This window comes from Somniosus microcephalus, chromosome 12 (genome assembly GCF_052327205.1).
Source record: "Somniosus microcephalus isolate GS21.2 chromosome 12, FLI_Smic_1.0, whole genome shotgun sequence".
Classification (NCBI taxonomy): domain Eukaryota; kingdom Metazoa; phylum Chordata; class Chondrichthyes; order Squaliformes; family Somniosidae; genus Somniosus; species Somniosus microcephalus.
The window spans coordinates 140,541,690-140,556,872 of NC_140998.1; the positions used below are offsets into that span (position 1 = coordinate 140,541,690).

At 43.2% G+C, this 15,183-nt stretch overlaps 1 protein-coding gene across 1 annotated transcript in view; it reads right to left on the bottom strand.

Annotated features, from left to right (window-relative positions):
• LOC147109567 (signal-induced proliferation-associated 1-like protein 1) overlaps positions 1-15,183 on the bottom strand; it is a 407,870-nt gene that overhangs the window by 98,860 nt on the left and 293,827 nt on the right. Inside the window, 2 exon segments of the mRNA XM_086003627.1 lie at positions 6,078-6,252; positions 11,085-11,273. Coding sequence (XP_085859753.1) covers positions 6,078-6,252; positions 11,085-11,273 — 364 coding nt within the window.

The following is a 15,183-nucleotide window of genomic DNA, read 5'->3' on the forward strand; positions in this document are numbered from 1 at the left end:
ACTATCTCCATGCCTAATGAAGGGGAGGGGGGGGGGGGGGGGGGTGGTGAAAGAGCCTTCTTAGAAACATTTTCTAATCCGGCAGCAAGTAGTGCAGGATAGTTGCTGGGAGAGAAGGTTTCATCCTTGATTAATAATGCTTAACCACTTAAAAAGATTGCATTCTTGTTCATCCAACCTTTTCTTTATAAATGTGTCAAAATCTGAAGGTGCCGTGATCCCAATTAGTGAACCGTTTATTGGTTTTTCATTTTTATCACTCGTTACCTTAAAATCACTCATCGACTTTCTTCTCAACTGGGAATTTCTCTCTCAGTGCTAGGTTTTCTCAACAGTGAATGAAGTCCGCTGAAATGGCTTGGTTAGACTAAATTTGGCTATCGATAGTGAGATATTAATCATCAGCATAAACTATTTCTTTTGCCAAAGACCTTTTATTGACACTCAGAGTTGAGAAGCTACTTCAAAAGAAAATCCATATCTACTGAAAATGATTTTTTTTATTGATCCGCTGAGGTTTACTGTCCAGGTGTATATTCAATGCATCTTTGGGCGAGCAATCAATAAGTGGATACACTTTGGTTGATTACAGTAAGATGGTGCTGCACTTTATAGCCTTAATAACCTGGCTTCTTACTGAAAAGAAGCATGGATTAAAATTATTAGAACACAAGCATATATTTTAAATTGATGCAAGCTTTACCATCTGTAGCTAGTTAAATATCAGGTCACAAAGCTACGCATACCCCTGAATTTTAACAAAGTTGTACGTTTTACGAGTAGATCCCTTGGTCGCCCATTTGTTAAAAGTCACCAGCCTGTGTAGAACTGTGCAGTACAGGCCTGGAAGATGAAATTCAGAGCCAGTACCGAGTCAGACAATCTCAACTAGGGCAGCTCCTTCAGCACCCCTCCATAAGGGCAGGGTGGGGAGAAGAGGGGGAAATCAGCCAGGGTTATCACTCCTATTTTTTGTTAGGCAAGGGTATCCATGATCTAACTGAATGGTGGGACAGGCTCGAGGGGCTGATTGGCCGACGCTTGTTCCTATGATTGCTATCCAGAAACCCATGCAAACACACACTGGCCAGAATAGAATCAGCTGTGATGCTCCCATGGTCAAAAGCCAAACACTCAAACTTAGACTTAATCATTGTAATATCAATAGTAACTGATTCATTTTAATGGACTACAGTCAGCATTACAATCATAAAATGTCGACCCGACGATCTTGGCTTACAGATGCTGGAATGTCCATTTGGGCACTGAAAGCTACCTGGTATTGCGTATCTGTACTTCACAATGAATTCGTTGTGTTGCCTCCCAGGTGCAAGGGTAAGGGACATTTCAGAAAGACTGGAAGAGTTTGTGGCAGGGGAGGGTCAACGTCAGTCATAGCGGGCCACATGTGAGCCCATGATATAAGAAAGGAAAAGCTTGAAGTTCTGCAAAAGGTGTTTAGAAGATTAGGAAGCAAATTTAGCAGCAGGACCTCAAGGTTGGGAATATCTGGATTACTACTGCAGCCATGTGCTAGAATGGAGAAGAATAGGAAGATTAGGGAGCACAACACATGACTAAAGGGGTAGTGTCAGGAAGAGGGTTTCCATTTCATCATCGGCATCACTTCTGAGGAACATGAGAGCTATTCCATAAAGCTGTGCTAAAGGGAGCCGATTAACTGGCAAAAGAGATAAATAGGAAAGTGAAGAGTCATTTAAAGTAGAAAGGAAAGGGTTGGGGGGGGGGGGGGAGGGGGGAGGGGGGAGGGGGGTGGCGTAGAAAAAATAAAAGCAATCAGAAAGATCAAGTAGATAAATAAATTAACTAATATATACAACAACTGATATTTATATAGCGCCTTTAACGTAATAAAATGTCCCAAGGCAATAAAATGTCCCAAGGCGTTTCACAGGAGCATTATCAAAATTAACAACATTTACAGGCAAAAACAATAGCATGCAGATGGAATAAAGGGAAGAGGAAAATCAAATCGACCTGTTATTCGCAATGAAATAACCAAGATAAAGAAACATGTTACCTTGAACAAAAAAAAATCAAGCGAAAGGGAGTCGTTTTAATTACCCACTCATTGATTGGGCCAGGAAGGGAGAGGAGGGAATAGAATTCCAAAATATGTGCCGAACACCTTCCTCAAGCAGTATGTTCATATTCCTACAAAGGGAGGGGCATTGCTAAATCTAGTTATGAATAATGAAATAAGTAGATGATGTTAAATATGGCTGAACATCTTCAGAGTAGTGCCCATAATTTGCTAAGCTTTAAAGTGCAAATAGAGACAGATAAAGTTAGTACAGAAACAATGGCATCAGATTGGAATAGGGTCGATTTCAGAAAGATGAGAAATGAGCTAGCCGAAGTGAGGGGGCAAAAGATAAATTGTTACGAGAGACTGTGGGATTTTTCTTCAAAAAGGAGATTGCAAAAGTTACAGAATATGTACCATTAAAAAAAGACGACTTCACATTTCAAAATGCCGTGGTTAAGTGGTTAGAAACAAACTAAAATTTAACAAGAGTGCGTAGCATTGATAAAAATAAACAGAGGAAATTAGAAAAGGATAAGAAAAGCAAGAGGGAATATGAGGAGTGAATCTCAAAAGAACAGTAAAATATTCTACATACATATCAGTAAAAAGTCAATTGTTAAATGTGAATTGGGACTAGGGTTGCCAAGCCTCCAGGACGGTCCTGGAGACTCCAGGAAATAAATATTAATCTCCTGGACCCAATGCAAGCAAACCCAGGAGAAAAATCATTGGGGCATGAAAAAAAGTGTGGGTTTTTTCCATTTCTTTGCACACCTTCATTTATTAGTTACATGAGTATTGGAAATGGGAAAAAGACTGTCCGACAGTCAAGAATCATCCAATTGGATAACGAAGAGTCTGTTTGTTTTGATTGGCGTACGGAGGTAGTACGTCGCGAGGATGGGTGTGCCGAACAACCAAAGGTGGGAGCATGGGGGCGGGGCAGTTGGAGGCAGGATGAAACTACCCAGAATACACTTTTGTTCATTTACAGTCCAATTTGGGTTTTTTTTTTGGGTCCAAACTAAAAGAGTACCCAGAATACATCCCACCAAAGTTGGCCACTGTAGACGGGCCTCGAGAGCGGAGGATAGTGAGGCAGTGGAGGATTAAGTGGAAATTGGCGGGGATACTTAACAAGTACTTCACTTCAGTGTTTACAAAAGAGAAGGATATTGGGGAGGAGTTACATCCTGAATTGGTTAAAAGTGAGATGAAAGATATTAAATTATAAATATTAGAGAAGTTAGTTAAGCTAAAGGAGGGCAAATGCCAGGACATGAAATAACAGAAGCCGTAGGAGTTATATTTCAGGATTACATTAATAGCCAACATAATACCCATTTTCAAAAAGAGAGCAAGGGGTCCATCCAGGATAATTACAGGCTAATTAGCTTAACATGTGTGGTAGGGAAAATTGTGGCATTTTTAATTAACGATGAAATGACTAAATATCTAGTTTTAAATAGAAAATAATTAGAAACAGCCAACACAGGATTTTCAAGGGCAAATCGACAAACATGGGGAATTATAGACCGGTAAGCCTGACATCGGTAGTGGGGAAAATGCTAGAGTCCATTATAAAAGATGTAATAGCAGAGCACTTGGAACACAGTGACAAGATCGGACAAAGTCAACATGGATTTACAAAAGGTAAATCGTGCTTGACTAATCTACTGGAATTTTTTGAGGATGTAACTGGTAAAATAGATAAGGGAGAACCAGTGGATGTGGTGTATTTGGACTTTCAGAAGGCTTTCGATAAGGTCCCGCATAAGAGATTAGCGTGTAAAGTTAAGGCACATGGGATTGGGGGCAAGGTACTGACTTGGATAAAGAACTGGTTGGCAGACAGGAAGCAAAGAGTAGGAATAAACGGGTCTTTTTCCGAGTGGCAGGCAGTGACTAGTGGGGTACCACAGGGATTGGTCCTAGGACTCCAGCTATTCACAATATATATTAATGATCTAGACGAGGGAACTAGATGTAACATCTCCAAGTTTGCAGACGACACAAAGCTGGGTGGGCGTGTGTGCTGTGAGGAGGATGCCGAGAAACTCCAGTATGATTTGGACAGGTTGGGTGATTGGGCAGATGCATGGCAGATGCAGTATAATGTGGATAAATGCGAGGTTATCCACTTTGGTGGCAAAAACAGGAAGGCAGATTATTATCTGAACGGCAATAGATTGGGAGAAGGGGAAGTGCAACGAGACCTGGGTGTCCTTATGCACCAGTCGCTGAAGGTAAGCATGCAGGTGCAGCAGGCGGTTAAGAAGGCAAATGGTATGTTGGCCTTCGTAGCGAGGGTTCGAGTACAGGAACAAGGATGTCTTGCTGCAGTTGTATAGGGCCTTGGTGAGACCACACCTTGAGTATTGTGTGCAGTTTTGGTTGCCTAATCTGAGGAAGGATGTTCTTGCCATGGAGGGAGTGCAGCGAAGATTCACCAGACTGATACCTGGGATGGCAGGAATGACCTATGAGGAGAGACTGGGCTTATACTCGCTGGAGTTTAGAAGAATGAGAGGGGATCTCATTGAAACTTATAAAATTCTAACAGGACTAGACACAGGAAGGATGTTCCCGATGGCCGGGGAGTCCAGAACCAGGGGTCACAGTCTAAGGATAAGGGGTAAGCCATTTAGGACAGAGATGAGGAGGAATTTCTTCACCCAGAGAGTGGTGAACCTGTGGAATTCTCTACCACAGAAGGCAGTAGAGGCCAATTCATTAAATATATTCAAGAAGGAGTTAGATATATTTCTTAAGGCTAAAGGGATCAAGGGATATGGGGAGAAGGCAGGGACAGGGTACTGAATTTGGATGATCAGCCATGATATCATTGAATGGCGGCGCAGGCTCGAGGGGCCGAATGGCCTACTCCTGCTCCTATCTTCTATGTTTCTATATTGAGGAGACAACATATGGGAGAAAAGACAGTGGATGTGCTAGACTTGAATTTTCAGAAGCCTCTGACAAGGGATCACACAGGACATTATTGAAGAAATTTTAAAGACTATGGAATTAGGAGGAAGGTAGGAAAGAGATTATGGGAATGAGGGCAGTTTCGCAGATTGGTTGCACACGGGTGTGATATGGGTGGCAGTGTCCCACAGGGTTCTGTTCTGGGACTGCTTATGGTGACTGTGTACATCAACGATTTAGATATCGAGCTAAAGGGAGAGGTGTCTAGATTTGAAAAGGGTACTAAAATAAGAGACGTAATAAATCATTGAGGACCCAAGGAGGCTGCAAAGAAATATTGTTAAGGCAGCTGAATTGGCAAAAAAGTGGCAGATGCAATTAAATGTCAGTAAATGTGAAGTGGCACATTTTAGTAAAAAAAGTGGTAATAATTATAATTTGACTCAGCAGAGATCTGCAAAAGGTTTATTTTTCCAGGGAAAGCTGGGTGATGTGCAACAGAGGATTAAAACCAATACCTCAAGTATATAAGGGCAGAAAAAGGAATACTGGGTTTTGCAACAAGAGGCACAGAATATAAAAACTGAGATGTAACGGTGAATCTAGTCCCCAAATCCTTCATGAACTTTACCCCATGTCACAGGACAAATGGCCCCTTCCTACAAAGAAATGCAAAGGCAAGCCTTCAAAAAACATACTGAACTGCTGGGGTCATATCTAAATCCCCAGACAGGTTTATATTTTCAGTGCATGCATTCTGCTGACATCATCCATGGGTGGTGTTCATGAAATCCATTTAGTAGCTACTACCAAGTATCACACTGCTGGTCAATTTCTAGATCATATAAAGCTGTTTTTTTCTTCTTTTTAAACCCAAGTAGCCCACTGACATTCCCTGTTTAGGATCACACATGAGGAACAGCCGGTGGGGCAAGGCACCACGAGAGCCCATGGTGTCAGGAGTCACTATCTTCAACAGAGGAGAAAAGAAAAGCGAGAAAATTGGGAAAGAGAGGCAGAGGAGGCAGCACTGTGTGACCATCCAAGTTTTTCTAATGACTTATTCTCACAAAAGTCTATAATTCTCTGAAGCCCTTACTTTTGGTGTCGAGCTGGGCTCGATACTTGTCGAAGCCCTTGAGGCGCACTTTGTCTCCCAGCAGCTGGAGAAACTCTTCAAATGCAGAGCCTGCCACTTCGTTGTTGTACATCTCTTCCTCCGTGCTCTGTCCAGCTTTACAATACATTACCCCCACTTTGTGCTGGAAACTAAGCTGTTAGAATAGAGAGACAAATGGGTTACAGTTTCATCTTTAATAACAAAGCACATCGACTGCATAGTAGAATGTATAGTGAAACCTTGAGTATTTACCACAATGGGCCCCTCTACCCCAGTGGCTATCACAACGAAAGAGTACCTCAGTAGATTGGCAGACTCTTCTATAGCTATAAATAACATCTGTATCACATGATGATCCTTTGTTTCAAAACAGCCTTAGATTCGCCAGTGTAATACTGGCAGCACAGACTTCAGTAGGCCTCCGTACCTAACGCTCTGCATAGAGTTGTTTCCCAACTCAACTCAAGCCGCAATTCATCGCATCTCCTACAAAAATTCTCGCAGAAAATCTTTTTTTTTTTTTTTTAATTTGTTCTCGGGATCTTGGAATTTCTGGTATTGCCTGTATTTATTGCTCATCCTTAGTTGTCCTGAGAAGGTAGCGACACAACCGAGTGGCTTTCTAATTCATTCCAAAGAGCAGTTAAGGGTCAACCATGTTAGTGTGTGACTGGAGTCACAGAGGCCAGGCTGGGCAAGGACAGCACGTTTCCCTCCCTAAAAGGACATTGGTGCACCAGTTGGGTTTTTACAACAATCCAATAGCTTGTCATTTTTTTAAATATTGAACTCAAATCCTCAAACGAATGGTGGGATTTGAACTCATGTTGCAGGTTGAGAGTAGATGGTGTGACTGATGGAGTCAATGGTTTTCCGGAGACATGGGTAAACTGCAGCACCAACGCAGGCAAACCAGAGGCTTTTATATGTTGGAGACTGTTTCATATGCAAAGCTTTGTTCTACTAAACGGTTTGCCTCTAGGTATTAATAGCTGGGTCATAACTTCATGTCTCATCATGTAACCAATGTAAATAATATTTACCTACAAACATGGAACAGTTAATAGCACCCAATAACGTTCCATCACCTCTGAGCAATATCTACCCTGCAATCCTTGCATAACAGGGACCTCCATCCTTGCTTGGAGGAGGGTAAGAGACCTTGACATAATTCTCATTGGCAGGATTTTTCTGCTGTTGCCACTTAATAGCGGAACCTTTCATCATAGTGATCTTTCACAATGCATTCTGTACATGGTAATTAAAAAATCTGCCGGATTTACTCTAGTGTGCAATGGGAAAATGTTTCAATGCAGCAAAGACTAGGGCCACGATTTCCCCCACCTCGGCAGGTCCGGTGCGGCCTGGGTTGGTGGCGGGTCCCGACCTCGCTGCTGGCTTCAGCCTGCTCTGTGAAAATGATTTTACCGTGATTGGGCTTGTTAAGCCCACCCAGCGCATTTGCCGGCCAATTGAAGGAAGCGGGTCTGATGACGTCATGTGATGACGCGTCATCAGCCGGTTTCCTTAAAGGGACCATGCGCAAATTGATTTTGGCAGTTGTGCTCAGTGTTCTACAGCATTGAGGTGATGCAAACACTGACAAGCGCTGCACCCAGGCTCTCCCATTACTCCCTCCATATGCTTATGGAGAGTCACAGCATGCAGGGAGGTCCCCTTCTCTTCCAATGGGCGGAAGAGATCTCCCCAGGAAATCAACGCAGCCTGGTTGCACATTGCACAGGAGGGCACATGCAGGGATGTCGTCAGGAGGACCAGGCTGCAGTGCCACAAACCTTACAATGATCTCAGCAGATCACAAAACATTACTGCAAAGCCACACTCAAACTCATCCTGCTGTGCTACTCATCACATCCCCATCACTCTGCCTTCCCTACCCTACTCCTGCACATCCTTACTCACACCAACTTACCTTGCACCTCCACCCATCCCTCTCTATCTAATTATCACTTCCCTATCTAACTAGCCACCCTCACCCTCATCCTAGTCCAATCATACCACCTAACAACACACAAGGGTAGGCACTTGTGTGTTTTAGCCCAACACTCATGTAAAGTTTCTGTTAATGTGCTGTCAAACATTGAAATCATTATTTTGAAAACTTTGCGTTCTCGGACAGATTTGTGTGCACCTTTGGAAGTGGCTTAGTGAGTTGCAGTGAATGGTGAGACATAACAGTTCCCCCCCCCCCCCCCGCAATGGTGATGAGTGTGAAAGGAATGGCTTGGGCATTGTTAGGATGCTTTATGGTGTTGGTGTGGGGTGGTGCCAACCTGGCACATCATATGGCAGCCAGGATGTACAGCGTCAAGTTAAGTAAATCTGGCCATAGTGAGGCCATCCCTGGCCTGCCGGGCAGTAATGTGGTCGGTTGCTGATGCCCTGTGTAGCATCAGTTGATTGCGGAGAAGGTTGGCGTTGTTGTTGGTGCTGCTAGTGTTGGGGCTGATCGTGGTGTGATTCCGAGGACCAAGGTGAGATAGTTTCAAGGGTACCGATGCTGATGTAATAGATGGTAGGTGAACTTGAGATGACAGAAGCGATGTCAATGCTGAGAGAGGTTGTTCCAATGAGGTGACACTGGATAGAGAGTTTTCTCCAAACACTTGCAACCTGCATAAAGTTCAATCTGTCTTCCAAATGCAGTAAGCAACAGCTTCTGAGATTGGAAAGTGAACAGCTGTGAGATGGGAGCTTTTATAGCACATTTGCAGCTGTCAAGTAAAGAGATCATTTCATGGTAACACAACCCCCGACCTCCTTACCGGACGTGATCCCTGAGCAGCGTGGACCCCGTGGGCGACCTTATAAAATTTAAAGGTGAACTCAAAATACTTTTTAAAGTGGCTCTTAACAAGGTCATAATGACCTGAATTGGTTCCACCGCCGCTGCGTGTTGGGTCTTTTCAGCGCTGACAGACCTGACATCTGGGAAAGTCTCGTGATGGCGGGTTGGCAGCGGGTTCCCGACCCGGTCAAAAAAAATTCACACCCGACGCTCCTGCTGACCCCCCCCGAAAAACTCCCCCCTCTGTCTCCAATAGTGCATCAGTTTCTCTTCCTTTCCCTGAATTTGGATCAGCAGGTTTCTTCCTCACTGTTTGTTTAGCATTCAAACAGGTCCCTTGGAAGCAGTCAACTTACCCACCAGGGTTATTCTGACCATTTTCAAACTCCTAAACGCGTGCTGCAAAATACTGATCCAGGCTCACACCAACAGAGCGTCATTTTAGGAAGTGCACTGAGAATATTTGGCAGTGTTCAACCTGCCACAGAAGGTTCAGGCAGGAAGGTGATCAAAGCTCATTAATGTGACTGAGCCCTTCTTGCATGGAAAGAGTGCAGTATTTAGTCTAGCAGGCTACCAAGTTTGGGTTCTACATTACTGACCAACCAGAGCAGTAAACTACTCAAAGTGCCTCAACATACAGATATTTTACACAAACCGAGCTCCTCAATGCCAATGATCTGAATTAGTTCTGTTTGATGACGTGATTTATCAGAATATGTATCAATTCTCTATGTAGCCAGTTTTGTGAAACTGTTACTCTGCAGATCCTCTCATTTTTATTCTACATTAATGAACAAATATGACAGCCCATTCTTGACTTGATTCTCAATATCCTATATAAATCTCAACATGGCCACCAAGTCAGAGACTGAGGGCTGAAGTTTTCCAGCCCTGGGGAGGCGGGACTGCTGGGAAAATGGCAGAATTTGGGGGGCGGATGCCCAACCAGCCTCCATGCCATCTTGCCAGGAGGCGGGTAGCCATCCCGCGCCGGGTCCCGTCTCCTCGGAGGCGGGAAGGGATTACAGCCACTTAACTGCCTGTTAACAGGGAGTTAACAGGCAGAAAATAGGATTAACCCATTTTGCCCTCACGAGTGCGGGCTTCCCGAAGACTCCAAAACCCACCAGGGTCACCGAGGCGAGTAGTGGATCTGTGGGGTCCAAAAGTGTGTTGTGCAGGTGAGTGATGGGTGCAAGTGTGGAGAGGTGAGTATCTGAGGTAAGTTCAAAGTGTTAGAAAAAGTGTACGAAAAATTCTCCAATACAGCAGCCATCTAATTTCTACAAAAGAAAGAGGTTTGATGAGGTCTTGAATTCAAGAACTCATCAAACTACAGAGAATGTCAGTGTTTGACAGCTTCACAGCTGTCAAACAATGACAATTCACAGATGAAACGTCATAAGTTGACGTTCTCTATAACCTGCTTTCCCTTAATTGGCCTGCTAAGCCCACTGGGCGGACTTAACAAGGTCAATCAAGGGAAATAGCGTGGGTTGGCCAGAAGTTGATGGAGGCAGGACTGAAACCTGACAAGTGGGAGTCCCGCCTCCAAAAGCTCCCCATTGGCAAAATCCAGCCCTGAAACTCTGGACCAATCACAAAATCTTTACAGGAGAGCCCATGTACCAGCATGCTAGAATCTAGTGCATACTTGACTTTCTTGATGTTTCCACATTTATTCAAACTTCCCCTTCTCTCTCCCACCATCAATAAAATATAGTTAGCAAAAAAGAATTACCTTGGAAGACACAAAGTAGCTCGAATGCAGAAAGAATTCTAGATCACTGAATTCAAACTGCATAAATCAACAAATATATACACTTTACTAATAAAACAGACTGCACACTTCAAACATGGAGCCTTGCCATCAGTAGTTCTTTTGAAAATCGAACAAAGAATTACAATTAACATTCCTCCTCCCCCATTTATATTTGCTTAAACAGTGACTGTTATTCACATCATTTGGGAAGGTGGCAAGAGAAGCAAGCTGCTTTGAAGAATTCAGTGAAAGACAAGACACGTTTGTGAAACACAGCCCCTCAAACATCCTTGAGCAGCCACCTCTACTGGTCATTATAACCAGCACATACTCGTCCAACACCACCCTTCCATGCCATCGATTAAAAATAATATTCTAAAGAAAGCAGGATGAAACGCACAAGAACACTCACCCCTTGTTCATCCAGTTTCATAAGCTGCTCTGTGACTTTGGGGGTGTTCAAGCCCAGTCTGAGACAATTAACACCGAGCTCTGATACGGCAAATTCAAGTACTTCCTTCGTGGGTATACCTCTGGCTGTGCCATGTTTAGCTGTTGAAGGAACTGCGTCTTCCAGTATAGAACCTCTTAAAGTAGTCAGCTGAAAAATATCAAAAAAGGATTTAATCTTGCTGCCCCACACAATGGCTTAGCATGCTTAGCCAGTGAGTAGCTGAGTTACACTGACCAAGGTTCCAGACTCGATTCTCAGTCTGTGTTGAGTTGGATGATCTCAGCCAGCACTGTACTTGTGCACTATTGGTGGGTCTCAAGAGACTTATTTTAGAGACAGGAAAATCAATCATGGTTCCCACTTGTGATCATTACCGAATGCCTCGTTCTAAATTTTCAGCGTGGATGTCAGGCGAGAGCTGGGCTGTGCTATCCCCTAGGTTAATTAACTCACCGTCAAGGCTCATACAAAAACCCTAGCCACCTGAGTGAGGAATTGAAGGGTGCCTGATCGATGTGGAACTATACTCCAGGTAGGAGCCAATGCTTTCGGCAGGGGGGGTGGGGGAGGGAGAAAATTGGCAAAGAAAAATATGAGATTGAGTGTTCTCACATGACATTATGCAAGCTTTTAAAAGCTGTGCTCATGGCATTGTCAGTTTTGGAGCCTCTGAATGGGAACCAGCATCTTGCACTAAGGGTCGAGGAGAGTTCAGAGTTTGGTTGGTTGGTAAACAAAACCGATGATAAACTTGGGCAAATTCAATTTCCATTTTTGTAATGCAAGGCAAGGTGTTAGGAATGCCTATTAATGGGTGTGAATCTAAACTGCAAATCCAACACAATGCTTCACTATAAGGGGGCATTTACACACAACCTTAGGTTTGCAGTGATGGCTAAAGATGGCGTGTAATGGCAGAACAATTCGCTCTCCGGACCCGACTGTCTAACTCCAGCGTTGAGGATTTCAGACAGAAACTGCTGGTCTCAGATTCCAAAGAGAAAGGTTTTGCAGTACCAATTAACTACTCCTCATGGGAATACATTAGAAATAAATTTAAATGTAAAAAGAACTAAACTGTTTAGTGAAGCACGAGCCATGATGTCGCGACATCGCCATTAAATGGATCCCGAAGGTCACATCAGGTTTTGGAGGTGCCTGTGTGAATGGGACCTCCACAGCCAAAGTGAACTTGTGTATGAATGCACCATAACACACTGGGTGAAACGATCAGTCCCAGTAGGTGCGCAGGGAGGGATGCTTTCAATTGCGGACCCTAATCAGTTCAACCAGGCAAAAGCAATAGATAGTGTCCATGACGATATCTGCAAACTGAGCAGACTCTCTGACTGTGGAGGACACGTGGACATGGGGCCATGAATTTATCAGAATCAAAATTCAAATTCTTGACACCTAAACAGGCACTCTATTGTGTGCTGCACTGCATATGAACCCACTCTTAAAGATAACTAATGGCCCAGCTGTTGAGGACCAGTGTTGCCAGATATGTTGCATCAATTCATATCAAAGCAACAGTGTGGTTTTATGAAGAATTTGTTTTGCCATTTCTTAAAAAAGACTATAAATAAAATTCACCACTCAGAAGATTCGTCTCTTTTGCAGAGACTGTGTAAACACAGGTCACATCAACATTCTAACATGTACCATAACCTTGAACTGTGTTATACTTCATTGGCTATATAGACTATTCAAATCACTGATCCCGTTGGTCTCCCCTGACCATGCACTGCCCACAGTCAATAGTGCTTTGAGAAACTATGCTTCCAGGTTTCCATTTGTACTACATCGAGCCAGGCACCGAGGCAGGCAAGTGCAGCCTGGAGATGGCTTGCCTCCACTTCTCCCTGTTGCTATAGGGAGAACCTAAAATTCACCTGGCAACATCTTGATAATTGTAGGGAACCATTAAGTCCTTGGAAGAGAACCTGTGGCACCTGCTGTTGGTACCTGAACTTGCTGCACCATTGCATCACCTCAGGTTCTTCTTTTAAAACTCCAGCATGAAACCAAGAACAGATGCACACACTCCATCACGTTAGGTTTCAAACATATACAATGTTGTTTAAGTCTTGTTGCTTAGTGTTTAGTCTACAATCAAATTAATCCAACAAAAGCACATCTTTACTAAATCCCAACTTGCTCTTGACTTAGGATGCACAGGCAAAGCTGATCAATGTGTAGTCACAAGAGAGTAACACATTTAAATTGTTATATAAACCACAAATACCAAATTCAAGACTTTGAAAGCACATTGTGTTATCCAATAGACCAAGTCAACAACTAGGAGGGCAGAATCAACAAAGATGACTGTGTGTCCCCAGGACCACCCTCCAAAGGAAGCAGAAGGGCCCCTGTATAAGGGCTAGTCTCCATAGCTCACTACAGTTCCATCTGTAACTTGCACCATTTCATTTTCCCCAACTCCCTAATCTGAAAAATGTCATTTACGAGATTATTTTTCTAGATTCTTGTAATACACCAATCTTTCAGCCACATTTCAACACACTACAAATCAGTGCTACTTTTCATGGGTGTGCAGCTGTGTGCTAAAGGGTGTGCCTGTCCACCTGTTTACTGAACCTGCAACAGCAATCACAAGCTGCTTGAAGACCTCACTTGTGTGCATGATACTTGGTGAAGTGTTAAAATATTTAATTGAAATATTTTAGAAACAAAAAATGTCAACTTCAGATGATTCAGATTTCCACAAGTTCCCATTAAAACATTACAATCTGTCACACACTACACAAGCACTAACCCAGTGAGGTGGTCATTGTTTTCTTTGTGACATGTTCCAAAGTATGCTAACAGCAAGAGTAAATACAAAACAATGAATTATAAATAGGAACAGTGATTAGTCACAGTGCAACATATCATGCAATGTTTCACACTTACTATGTAAAATGCAATTGGCTGCCCAAATACTGCAACTTTGCATAAAAAGTCCCAGAGGCAGTGAAAATGCCAGCTTCCGAGTTGCAAATAAAAAATTACTTGTCCTAATTATAAAACACCGCTGGTTTAAATAAATACAAATCAGCACTCGTTATAAATTACTAGTCGTCTGCTTTGCTGGTTGACCCTGAAAAAGGTCAGTGATATGTTGACAATGCTGAGGAACGAAGAGAATTTGAACCTTGTTTTCAGCCTCATTTAAAAGAATTTCAAAAGCCAACTTGTAGTAATTGATGAGATCTTGCATTATCGCAGCAGTAGGCCTTTTAAAATGGGCAGCATAGTGTGCTTCATCTAAATTACTGCAGAACCAACAGGAGACATCTGTACACTTACTGCTGTGACTCAAGTCTTCTTTTGTTCTTGTGCTTTGTTTATAATTATTGGTCAGAAGAAGCCTGTGAGTGAGTGTTTTATGCAGAATTGGTTAGCAATACTATGGAGTTGAGTTCCAGATGGGTGCCATCACTTGGAACAGGAGGCTGGTTGCAGCAAGCTAAAAAATCACATCACGGTCAGCCTGACTTAGTTGACGGCACACTTGTCTCAATCAGAAGGTCGCGGGCTCAAGCTCCACTCAAGGACTTCAACACATCATCTAGGCCGAAGCTGCAATGATGTCCTGAGGGAGGGCTGCATTGTTGAAGGTGCCGTCTTTTAGATCAGACATTATACCAAGTCCCTGTCTGCTCGTTTTTGCTGTTTTATGTCGACATTAAATATCCAGTAGCACTCTCTGAACAAGGAGTTCTCGGAGTATCTCAGCCAACAATTAGAAACAGAAAAATAGGAGCAGGAGTAGGCCATTCGGCCCTTCGAACCTGCTCCACCATTCAATATAACCATGGCTGATCTTCTATCTCAATACCATATTCCCGCTCTCTCCCCATACCCCTCGATGCCTTTTGTGTCTAGAAATCTATCTCCTTCTTAAATATATTTAGTGACTTCTGTGGTAGAGAATTCCACAGGTTCACCACCCTCTGATTGAAGAAATTTCTCCTCATCTCAGTCCTAAATGTCCTACCCTGTATCCTGAGACTTCTTCCTTCAACCAAAACTATCAACAGATTGATTGGTC